General features: G+C 40.0%; 1 protein-coding gene and 1 long non-coding RNA gene across 2 annotated transcripts; one reads left to right on the plus strand and one right to left on the minus strand.

Annotated features, from left to right (window-relative positions):
• Positions 1-1,486: 1,486 nt before the first annotated feature.
• LOC117805170 lies at positions 1,487-2,790 on the minus strand. Its single transcript, XR_004629357.1, has 2 exons — positions 2,618-2,790; positions 1,487-2,535 (listed from the first exon to the last, which is right to left on the minus strand). It is a non-coding gene; the product is annotated as an uncharacterized LOC117805170 (long non-coding RNA).
• Positions 1,769-9,746, plus strand: asb15b (ankyrin repeat and SOCS box containing 15b). The gene is made up of 13 exons (XM_034673804.1): positions 1,769-1,875; positions 2,126-2,178; positions 2,371-2,502; positions 2,628-2,792; positions 4,005-4,111; positions 4,254-4,392; positions 4,509-4,680; positions 5,091-5,251; positions 6,458-6,602; positions 6,689-6,844; positions 8,625-8,727; positions 9,271-9,424; positions 9,523-9,746. Exons 1-13 carry the CDS (start codon positions 1,769-1,771, stop codon positions 9,681-9,683), a joined length of 1,755 nt encoding a protein of 584 aa, XP_034529695.1. The 3' UTR covers positions 9,684-9,746.
• The last annotated feature ends 3,083 nt before the right edge of the window (positions 9,747-12,829 follow it).

Genomic DNA, 12,829 nt, shown 5'->3' on the forward strand with positions numbered 1-12,829 from the left:
AGGGAATATTTCGCTTAGAAATATGTCAAGGTTATTCCCCAAGCTGTTGTTCAGACAGTGGAAAGGAGATGATAAGAGGTCTTACTTAAGGTTTTAACAGTTGTTTGGGGGTTGAAGCCTCAAACTAAAGGTGGCTCAAATCTACTAACATCACTTTTTTATACATTACCTTTTTTTTTACTACCATATGACATTTATATACTTCTTTTACTATTCTTTTTCCAAAAACAAAACAATTTTCACTGTTTTATTGTGTTGATGCACAGAACGCACAGCTGCATAATTTCCTTTAGCTCTACACTCATTTAGCAAATCCCTGTTTCAATATATTTTCATCTGATCAAACTTTTCAGATAATGTGGTATTGATATGATCAGTTTTTATAGATTAAAAGTGTCCCCCTCTCTTCTTCCAATAATATCAGATTGTTACATAAAGGAGGAGTAGATTGATGCACATATATCTTTTGAATGTCTGATTTTTTTGTGACATAAAAGGAGAGTTTTTGTAATATGATTTAAAGCTCCTGTGGGAAACTTCTGGTTTACATTGACTTTGGCGCCCCCCCTGTGGACAAAGCAGTACCTGGTGTCTGCTGATTTTGTACCACGTTGGAAAAAAGATGTTTTTTTTTTTTTAAATGAAAAACTAGCTGATTTATTTTGACAATAAAAATGACAGGCAAATGTATCACCCTTTGAAAACCTTCACCTCTGACAGCTTACAACAAAAAGTCTGTTACAGCAGAAATAACTTCATCTGACACCTTACCTCTGATACCAAAAATAACTGTTTGAAAATAGTAAATCTCTCTGCTGATGGTCTTCATAGGTAAAAAAAAAAAAAAAGGGGGGGATCAGTATCAGCTTCAATGTGCTTCATCACCAGATAAAAACTCCTCACAGGAGCTTTAATGAAACTTTCATTAGTACAGCTTTCTATTTTATTACATCTATATACAGTTGTGCTCATAAGTTTACATACCCTGGGAGAAATTAAGATTTCTTGGGTAGTTTCTGTTGTCATTATGATATAAAAAGAGTAAACACAGTTGTTTGATACAAATTTTGCTTCACCCAACCACTAACCATGAGTGAAAATAAAATGTTTCTCTTATCATTAATATTCTCTGAAAAATTGCCCTAAAAAAATCACAAATTCTGATTTCTTTATGAGCACAACTGTATGTATATTCATCATAACTGAGTTATTTTTGTGGATGTTTATGACCTGGGTGGGGTTGATAGTTAACCACAACTGTCATCCATGTGAAATCAATAGTGTAACAATTTCCAATATTAGATCAATACAAATCCCAAAGCAGAAGAGTCAGAGAGAAATAATCATTAACCTTACAGTAATCTGTTATGTGAGCGTAAGGACTCAAACAATATTAAGATTGTTTTGTTTTTGAGTTTACAATGTCTGGCAAATCAAGTGATTTTGATTTGACTAAATTACTTAATCAAATAATACTTGAATTGAATAATTACTCAGAAGAGCTTTATTTTTTATCTGAATGTGAAAACGTGACTGACACATTCTAAGTTCAGCGGGGTCACTATAAATGCAGGTCATGTCTAAATATAACTCAGACAGCTCAGGACCCAGCAACAACAAAAACACACAACAGCAAGCAGGAGTGCTCAAGGGTGCACGTTCGGATCAGGTTCAGATCAACAGGTGAGATGTGACTTGTGCATGGCGGTATTTATTTCAGGGTTAAAGTGGGTAACCTGCACTTTTTGTTGCTTCACTTGATATAGAGATGGACGACCTCGAGCAGGAAGGCATTAATGAAGAGCTTATTGATTTTGCCATCCGTGAGAGCATTCAAGATTCATACAAGCTGCCATATTCAACACAAACAAACAGGTTTGAGAGTCAAAACTATCTATATACCCATAATACTTTCACTGAGAGTTACATGTATCAGAAGTCATTTTTTGAATCTTTATTATTAAGTAATATATTGAGGAGGAAGGGAACTTTTCTTGATTCCTGATTCAGATCACATACAAATAATTAACTCCAACACTGGTGTGTTTTTATTCCTAAAACTTTATGAATTAAATTCTTAAGTAGAGGTTTTCACTGGACCCACTTCTCTCCTCTTGTTCATCAGAAAGGAATCAAACAGTGATGCATTTGCAAATATTATGGCAGCCATCCACGAAGGTAAGGCCTGCATTTAACTGTGTTTCATTATTTCAGCACATGAATCTGTATCTGGTGTCATTATATTCTTATAAAGTTACAACAACAGTGTTTTTTGTTGTTGTATTCTTCCTCTGTTTGATCTCTTTGCACTCCATGCATATTGATGTTTCCCTTGTTTTACCTGTGTGTCTCCTGGTTGTGTCTCCACAGGTGATGTGTGCACACTGCAGGGGATACCAGGTTGTGCGTCTGCCTTCAGAGAGAGGGACAGCAGGGGTTGGCTGCCTCTGCACGCAGCAGCTGTACAGCCTCAACAAGAGGTTCTTCATGAGGTGCTGCAGGGTGAGAGCTCGGTGTCACAGATGGGTGTAACATCTGAATAAAAGACAAACGTATAAAACAATGGATGAATAGAGTATTTTAGTGTTTAATAATAGTGTATTTTCAACTGACTTACTGTGTTGTAGTGTTGATGTCCACAGACCTGACCCTGGAGGAGCTGACAGAGGATGGGGAGACGTCTCTGACTCTGGCTGCAAAGGCCGGCCTGGTGGAAAACATCAAGATGCTGCTGCAGTATGGCGCTTCACCGCACAACACCAACAGAAGGAATGAGACTCCACTGCTTTTTGGTAGCACAAACACACACATGCCCACCACAACACAGACGAAAAGTCACTCGCTAATCCCTTATTTATATCAAGCACTTCTGCAGTTATTAACATATAACGCCTTGAACATCATTTGTTAACATTAAAAGGAGTAAAAATTAGCATTAGCATTCATTAAACAAACAGGTCTACATGTGTCTATCTGCTGATGTAAGCAGCTTTGCCAGTTCAAGCATTAAAACTAAATTGTGAGTTTTGATGTCTGTTTCAACTTTCTATATTTACTCTGCAAACCATTAGCAAGTTTGGGGTATGTTAGCATGCTAACATTAGCACCTACATAATTCCTAAAGGCTGCCGTATTGAGCTGCTAGCATGGCTCTGGTCTTGCGCAATAAAAAGTAACTTCTTTATAACTAACCTTTAAATGTTTATGAAGATACATTATTTCGTTTTCATGGAATCTTACTCACAAAGAGACAAAAATCCCATGACATGGTTTAATCTTCATCATGTGTGGGGCCTTTTGTACAGACGTTAAAGCTAGGGTTGGTAGCCACGGAAAACTAGCATGAATTTGAACGTAGCATTTCCTCAGAACTCCGTCTAACTCCTCACCCACCTCCCCTCGGAGCTCCTTCAAAACGACGGCCCCACTCACATGCATGAGCACCGCTGATTCACGACTATATGATCGTGACTGATTCCAAACCGGTCCTCAGCACATCATTTGTGTTTTGCACTCCGTCAACTCATGTCTCACTCAGTGGTAAGAAAACACCAAAACATTATCATAGTGAAAGTGAAAACACAAACAAACATGAAATGTTCGCGCAGGAGGCGGGCAGAACGGCAGGATGGGATTTGATTGGTTTCATAATTTGGCTCCTGATGGCAGGGATTGGTTGGTGTTTTCCCAGGTTTACTGTGGCTGTAGATAACAGCTTTGTTTCGCTCTTTTTTAAGAACACATTATGTACTGATTACCATCAGACATAAAGATCATTTTAACCAGTATAACAAAACGTGTATAGAAATCTGATTACCAACCCCAGCTTTAAGACAGAACAATCTTGGATCAAACCACCACACGTGCAATTCTGATTGAGAAACCACTAACACCCCGGCTGAGCCACAGCCTCCCAACTGTCAGAAACTCCTAAATGTTTCAATATCTTATTTTGTAAGTATTTTATTTTACTGTGATTGTCTTGTATTTTCTGTATCTTGTAGCAGTGAGACAGAAATCATACGACATGGTTTTATCACTCATCATGGGCGGGGCCTTTGTAGAGCAGTTGTGCCTTTCTAAATGGACTGCAATTCATGAAGCTGCAAAGGTGAAGAGCAGCATCACTACTTGCAAAAAAAAAATCAAGAGAATTAGAACCAAATATCCAGGATTAATATCTTATCCCCTCTCTTCTTGTCAACCATTTCTCCCTCCTGCTTTGTGTCTTTGCTTCCTATGTTTTGTAACAGGTGGGCTGTCCAGCTCTCCTGATGCTTCTGCTTCGACATGGAGCTAAGGTAACAGCCAGAGGCGACCATGGGGTGACTCCTCTGGGGATTGCAGCTGAACACGGCAATACTGAGGCTCTAGAAATCCTCATACATCATGGTAAAGCACTAAATACTGTTAAATACAGTAAATATGTTGTCTCTTTTTTAAATGAGTGACAACAACTCTTCTTTCCTATACCTTGACCTTGATGTATTCCCCCTGTGCTCCACCAGGTGGTGACGTAAACGCTCAGTCCACCAATGGAGACACAGTCCTGTATGATGCAGCTGGGAATGGAAACCTGGACTGCATCAAGCTGCTCCTTGAGCACAGAGCCAACCCGAATGTAGCCAGCTACGCCTGCCAGCTGCCCATCCACAGAGCTGCATATGAAGGACACATACTGTGAGCTGACCCCTGGTGTTCTGAAGCTATGGTACCGAGCCGTCTGATATGGCAATATTCTCATGCAAACAGCTTGAGAATATCAGAGTTTCAAAAGATACCCTAGTTCCAGAAATTGTTAGAGACAAATTAACATTCCTTTCCTCCAATTTTGCAGCCAAATCGACCAAACTGTAGAAACATGTCTTTTTTTGCACCTCACAAATCTGCAGTGTTTTCTACTCAGCTCATTTCAACAAAGAGCCCTCTGTGTATCGCTGTTTTTCAGTTCTGTCACTGAATAACAGTGTCGCTCAAACCACAATCTAGTGAACATTTTTCTCTGTGTCCTGTTTAGCATTTGTTTTCACTGTTTCTGTCTTCTTCCTGTTTGTCTCCTTCTCTGCCTCTATCTCTCTCTCTCTGTGTAGAGCCCTGCGAACGCTCATCCCCATCACCACAAAGAAAGCTATCCGTCTCTCAGGCCAGAACCCTGTCCACTCAGCTGCAGACGGGGGACAAGCTGAGTGTTTGAAACTGCTTCTTGAGAAAGGATGCGACGTGAATGCATTGCTAGACACAACCATCTCTGGTTAGATCTGCTGGACATGAATCTTTCCCTCTAACTAACACACTTGTTCAAAAATATATGAAGTGTTAATCAAGATAGCCATATGTTTTTAGACTGTGAAAGGATGAAAACTTTTGATAAATTAGCAACTTGGGCCAAACAGTAGAGGTCACCAGTAGTTCATTGGGATAGATTTCAACAATATCAAGGTTTTAAACATCTGTGGAGTCCTTTTCACAGTCAAAGTATTGGCATTGTCCTTCTTTAAAGGTGACATATCATGCAAAATCGACTTTTAAATGGTTCTCTACCTGAAATATGTTTCCCTGGCATGTCTACAAACCCCCTGAAAATGAAAAAAATTCATTCTGCCCCTGTTCTGATTTCTACACCTTTCTGTAAATGTGTGTGAAACGAGCTGTTTCAGTTTTCAGTGTTTTTCATACGTCACAACGACATCCGGTCTGTAATGGAAGTCAGAGATTGGAGCTTGTTCAGCCCATTGACTGTATAAAATACAACTCAACTCTCCTCCGTTTTTCATTACCTGCACACGTGTGTGCTAACAATGAGCTTAGGAGGGAGGCATGCTAGTTGTAGGCTGTCTTAATAAACACAAAGGTCAGTTTTACTCCCCACGTCTGCAGATTTGAAGATCTAGTGGATGATTTTTATTTTTCATGGAAAAGTGCTAGCGCTAGTTAGCATAGCCACATAGCTACATGTTCGTAGCTGTGTACCAAGACACACGTCGACATACTGACAAATAAAACAACAAGAAACACTAAATCTGTGACCAATTGTTCAGAAAGGTCCTGCTGCAGGCGCCTCTCCGTCAGGATCAGATTCTGGATCAAATTCAGAGGGTTGAAGTAATGCGGGTCTGTGAGCAGCCATATATATATATATATGTATATGTATATGTATATGTATATATATCAAGGTGCTGGACAGCAGATGCCACATCCACTTCCTGAGGGGGCGTGGTCAGAGAGCTCATTCTCATTTAAAGGCACAGACACAGAAAACAGCCTGTTCTGAGCAGGGCTGAAAAAGAGGGGTTTACAGGCAGACCAAAATCTGATTTCAAAGTGTTTTTTTGAGCAATAAACTTTAAAGACATGTTTTGGGGACCTCTTAGACCAAAATATTTTGATGAAAAAGAGCATAATATGTCACCTTTAAAACTGACTTTTTCTTAAAAATTCCCAACTGTAAATGTTGCAGAGAACTTTAGCGACCTAAGGAAGTCTCCTCTGTACTTCGCCATTTGTAACGGCGATATCACCTGTGCCGAGATGTTGCTCGCAGCTGGAGCGAGAACTGAACTGGACCCACTAAGATGCATACTGGTGGCCGTGCGTTCTGAGAGGTGTGCATCATATATCAGTGCGCATTGTACCTCATGGCATGATGTGTTTAAGGTTACCTGTGACATCTCTGTTTGGTCATCGCCAGGTACGAGTTGGTGCAGCTGTTGCTGTCCTATGGAGCAGATGTGAATTGTTATTTCAGGGCTATCTGTAACACTCAGTTCCCTACAGCGCTGCAGTACTGTCTGAAGGATCCGGTGATGATGCGACTGCTGCTCAACGGTGGATATCAAGCTTACAAGTAAGTCTACCAACTACATTATCCCACTTATACCTGGGCAACAACCAAAAACACAAACAACTGCATACCAAGGATTGACTAAAGATGATTTCATGGATTAAATCAAGCCATCCAGTCGTGTAACACTGCCAAAGCTCATACTTTGTTGCGGTTTGTTTTTGCTTCTTGGTTGTTGTCTTCAATTCGGTCGATGTCTCTTTCACTCAGCTCTTTGTGTTTTTTAACAACCCTCACTAGTTTTTTTTTTTTTTTTAAGTTATATTTTTGGCCTTTTTGCCTTTATCAAGATAAGATGATAAGATAAGATAAGATACTCCTTTATTCGTCCCACAAAGGGGAAATTCATGGAGTTATAGCAGCAAGCAAACAAAAAGGTGTACAGTTCAAGAATTTAACAAGAATATATATAGAAAATAAATGTTCATCAAAGATGACAGCTTGGCCATAATTCTCCTGTCAGCCACCACCTCCACAGGGTCCAGGACTGAGCTGGCCTTCTTCACCAGTGTGTTCAGTCTTGCTCTCCTGTATCCTGTCCGCCCACAGCAGGTTGAAATCCTTCCAATGTGGCGTTCGTGTCTGGTGTTAGCTCTGTTAGCATGATGCTACTCTGCCTATTCAGAATCAGAATCAGAATCAGAATCAGCTTTATTGGCCAGGTATGCTTGAACACACAAGGAATTTGACTTTGGAAAACTGTGCTCTCTTTGTACAAGGCATAAGAATAAGTCATACAAAATAAAAAATATATATAATAACAATAAGATCAGCTATAAATACAAAAGAACAACAAATAGGCATGACTAACATGTACAGGCTAAAATAATATGATAAAGTGCAGTGGTGAGTAGCAGAGGTAGTTTTTTACATAAAAAAAAAAGATAGTAGTTAAATAATAAAATAAATAGAAATATGGAATTCTGCTTGGAGAATTGTTGCATGTTATATTTACATGTATATTTACAGAGAGTATTGATCCAACAGGTATGACACTGTTATGGTTTAGTGTTCATCAGAGTGACAGCCTGGGGGAAGAAACTGTCCTTATGGCGGGTTGTTTTGGCGCACAGTGATCTGTAGCGCCTGCCAGAGGGGAGGAGTTTGAAGAATTTGTGTCCAGGGTGTGAGGGGTCAGCGGTGATGCTACCTGCCCGTTTCCTGGCCCGGGACCGGTCAAGTCCTGGATGGGGGGCAGGTCGACACCGATGATAGTATATATATATATATATTCTATAGTCTATTGATAGGACAGCTGAAGAGAGACAGGAAATGTGGGGAGTAGAGAGTGGGGGAAAACATGCAGCAGATGGTCGACCGGCCGGGAGTAGAACTGGCGACCTCTGCGACAAGGACTATAACCTGTATACGTGGGGCGCTTAGACCACTAGGCCACCAGCGCCCCACATCCCTCACTAGTTTCTGCGCTGTTTTCCTCCTCTCGTCTTCTTTTCTCTGCTGGTGACCGGTCAGTCATTTACCTCAAACCTGAAGTTTTGTGTCCTCTAAATAAATTGAGAGTAATATTTAAAGTATCCTCCATGTTTCCTGGCTACTGAAGCTAATGCTTATGCCACATTGTCAACAGGGAGAGGTGAAATCATGAACTTTATAAACGTGCCAGACTCCTTACCCGCGGATTGACATGCTGTAACGTGCGATTAGGTTGTCTCTGGCGTTATTCTTGTTATTCAGAATTGATTTCTGGTGTTCGGGGGCTTTAATATTAAAAAAGTGAATATATGAAGTTGAAAAAGAAATCTTCCAACTCTGCCTCGTTTAGGTGTTTCCAGTGTTGCCATGGTTACAGTGAAGAAACGGACAGTACCTGGAGGGAGCTTCACAACCTAGCCTACCAAATCTACAGTGAACCAGATGTCATCCCAGTAAGAGGCAATATATGCAGAAATTTAGTTTATACTTACTTTTAGCATTTTACTGTCTTCTCCTATTTACTGTAGTATCTTCAGTATAGTATTTTATCATTTTGTTTATTAACTCTATTTTGGATGTTTTATTTTCCTATCCTAACATTTTATTCCACCTCCAGTGTTTCCTCATTAAGATCTTGTGATAGCTTTTCCTCAGTTTCTTCTCTTATTGAGTCTTTTACTTTTAACCTTGTAAATAGACAGTGTGTGTGTGTGTGTGTGTGTGTGTGTGTGTGTGTGTGTGTGTGTGTGTGTGTGTGTGTGTGTGTTTGTTTGTGAGGGGTCTTATTGTATACTCTATTTATATATTTAAAGGTGCTTTACAAATAAAGTCTGATTACTTGATTACAGCTTCAGACTCTGTCATAATATAGATTATTACAAAATAGAACTTGCCAAGTTGACTTAACACCAAACACCACCAACTAACCAATAAGTGAGCTTCAGGACAATACCTAATGTACAAGAAATTGCATCAATTGATTTTCTTTCTTCTAGTTCTGTGAGTACGTATCTGTATCTTGGCTGACACATCTGGTTGGCGGTGTTGTGAGGATTCTCCTGGACTACGTACGTCATGTCAGCATCTGTCCCAAGCTGAAACACACCCTGGAGAGTCAACCAGAATGGGAAGAGATTTCTGACATACTGAGTAAGACTTCAAACCCATTACTTTGTGTAAAATAAAGTATAAAGTTTCAGCCTTTTTTTTACATTCAACAGAGGCTTTGTATATTTGTGTGTACTCAGGTAAACCCCGGTCTCTGCAGCATCTGTGTCGACTTGTTATCAGAGGTCATATGAGCCTTGGGATGATGAACAGCCCTAAGGCCATGGCTGCTGTCCCTTTTCCTCCAAGACTGAAGAAGTACCTGATCTACGGTGACTTCGACCTGTATGGTATGATGTGAAAGATGTTATTAATATCTGTGTGATTGAGGCTCTAATAAAGTGCACTAACTCTTTAAACTTCATCAAATAGGAATACATGTTTTCATGAAGTACTCTTGTATATCATTTATGTGTCGTGTCTGCCTGTGATTTCTTTTTCATGTCAAAAAAGTTAAATAATATCACCCTGCAGGCTTGAACAACCGGAGCTGTCTTTATGTAGGCTAGTGACATTAACATTAATAAAGTACATTCTACTGTCTTTCCCTTTTCCACTCCATTGGGAGTACCAGCTTTAAAATCAGTGAACTCATGCATCACAATGACCCTGACTCAAAACATGATGTTATCACACTGCATGTATAGTATACAAAACAGAAGCTTCACAAACCTTAAACCCCCCTGTACGCCCACACAGGTGTTTCCACTTATCACTAATTAGATCCATGCTCATAGAGAAGTTTGAAAGGAAGTGTATGAGGTCACCAAACTTTATCAGCCAATCAAAATGATTGTAGTGGAAGTTGTCCCGCCCTAACAGGTGCAGCAGCCTATTAGAGAACAGTCAATTCAGGGCGGTGTGTTCCTGCCTACACGGTTCTTAGCAGAGGTCTAATCAGGCAAGTGGAAACACCTGTGTGGGTGGAAAACATTATTCTCACTTTGAGCTGGATTCCACAGAACACATTTGTATTTGATTATAAAAACATAACAGCATTGTTACTCTATATGGCTTGTGTTTGTATGAATGTTTTTGATTTGTCATAAACAATCGTATTTTTAAATATATCATAAATAAATACTGAATAAAACCTGACTCTGATTTGGTCTGGTGGTAAACAAAAAGATTTGTAGGTACAATTTTGATGGAGAGCACTTAACATGTTCGTTTTTTGGGTCTTTGGAAGTATCTGAAAGGTAAACACGTGGCTTCACTGTAGGTTTGGGTTATATAATTCAGAGTGGAATAAATCCTGCTTTACACCAGACAATAATCAGAAAGGGAGAATATAAACAGAGGGGAAAAAAAGAGATCAACTTGCTTGAGAGGTCAACACAACACAACACAAATCCTATGATGCAATAGCTTTCTTCTCCTACTATTAAATGCTGCAACATGATTTGTACAACTGCACATCAGTCTCTTGACTTGATTCTTTGAAATCTATTTGAGTGGTCAAACAAGGTGCAAAGCAAAACTATAAACTCTGTCAGGCAGTTAAAGAGTTTTATCTTTTGGTCTTTGTTCCTTAATTTGATAGACTCTACAAATTGAGCACAACTGGCACCCCCAACATGCTAGTGTTCAACATGTTTACCAATGTGTTTGCACACTTTTTGTTATACTGGTTAAAATAATCTTTATGTCTGATGGCAATCAAAACATGTGTCATATGTGTTCTTAAATAAAGAGTGAAAAAAAAAACGGCCGGAGTAAACCTGGGAAAGCACCAACCAATCCCTGCCATCAGGAGCCAATTTATGAAACCAATCAAATCCCGCCCTGCCGTTCTGCCCGCCTCCTGCGCGGGGGGGGGGGGGGGGGTTAGACGGAGTCCTGAGGAAATGCTACATTCAAATTCATGCTAGTTTTCTGTGACTACCAACCCTAGCTTTAAGTGAGGGTTCCTGAAGGGCAGTGGGAGTTATCTTCTGGAGACTGTTCATGTCTTTACAAAATTGTATGCAATTCATTCAACATTTGGTGAAATAGACCTTTAAGAAAAACAGATATTTGACTCTGCTAAAGAAATTCCAATGTTGCATCTCTAGTTCAAGCATAGACAGGACCTAACTTTGACAACTCAGCATTTTTTTTTTTTTCCTCTTGTCTGCATATATATTTCTGGTTTGTGTCATGTTCGTCACAAACTGTCAAAGATTAATGCAATTTATTCTTGCAGCAAAAGAAAAGGAAGAAAACATTTTTCTTCTGTGCTTGTGACTGTGTGCATGCGACCATCACCATCCCTCTTAGAACTCTGGCCTATCTTTTATTGACAGCTAATATCATGTTCTGTAAAAGAGGGCGTGAACACCTTGGTGGACCAAAAAAATTAAATAAAGTAAAAAAAAAAGAATACACAAAGATATAAAAAGGGACAGGGAAAGAGAAGGAGAGAGAGACCTAAGACACTTAAATGGAGAGGAACCATCTCACCTTGATGGCAAAAACACTGCGGTGATACTAATGATTAAGCAACCCTTAGTGTCCACAATCATTACTGAAGCTTGGGTCACAGAGGGTTGCCGCCGTGCTCTGTTCTATTTGTGTAACAAGACCACCACTTCTGCAGATGATACCACTTGGGTCAGATCAGCCGAGCGGTTCAGCCCGGCACCCAGGCCGCGAGAGCAGTCAGGCCGAAGAACCCAACGCGCTGCGGGAACTCAGCATTTTTAAACACCTTGCTCTTCTTCTGCTCCAACCTCATATTCAAATATGGTCACTTCTTCCATTAAACCATAATAGCAACAACCATAATTCTGAATTCCAGTCCCCAAAAATGGGCAGTTCACAAACCAGTGTTTAACACTGAGCTGGCTAAAGCCTAAATGCTAAACCTAGAAATAAATGGTTTCACTGGCATAATGTCAAAGTCTACAAAGTTTTCAGACAACTGAGGAGTCAATAAATAAAAACTGGCTCTACATTTAGCGCTAACATTTGTCTGTAGCTAGATAAACATAATCTGTTGCAAAAATAATAACAACAACACATCTATAAACCTATCAACTCCAGCTCTCTGCTTTGGCACTGCCTCTGTATATATCACTTTCATGTTGTTGAAGTTGTAAAATCACAGAGATAAACTGACAATAACAAAGTGTGAACACATCTCTGCTGATAAACATGTTGTAATGAGGCCTGTGCTGTTTTTTGGGTGCTACGTTATCTCTGTTTATCGTTCTTGTTCGCCTCCGTTGGGTCCAGTTGGTCTTTTTTGGCCATGAACAAATCCACTCAGGCCCTGGTGATAGACTGCTACGCTGACAGTCCGCAGTCTCTGAGCTCACATGCTTTTTGTGGCTGTGTCTCTCAGAGCAGTGCCTCCCAAAAAAGACACAGCATCATGGGGTCCACACTTTGGTACTCTCCCCTCTGATCCCTCTCTTAAGGCCTAAACAGCAGCTGGTGAGATTAGAGAGGCGAGGACACCGGCTC

This window comes from Notolabrus celidotus, chromosome 21 (assembly GCF_009762535.1).
Source record: "Notolabrus celidotus isolate fNotCel1 chromosome 21, fNotCel1.pri, whole genome shotgun sequence".
Lineage (NCBI taxonomy): Eukaryota > Metazoa > Chordata > Actinopteri > Labriformes > Labridae > Notolabrus > Notolabrus celidotus.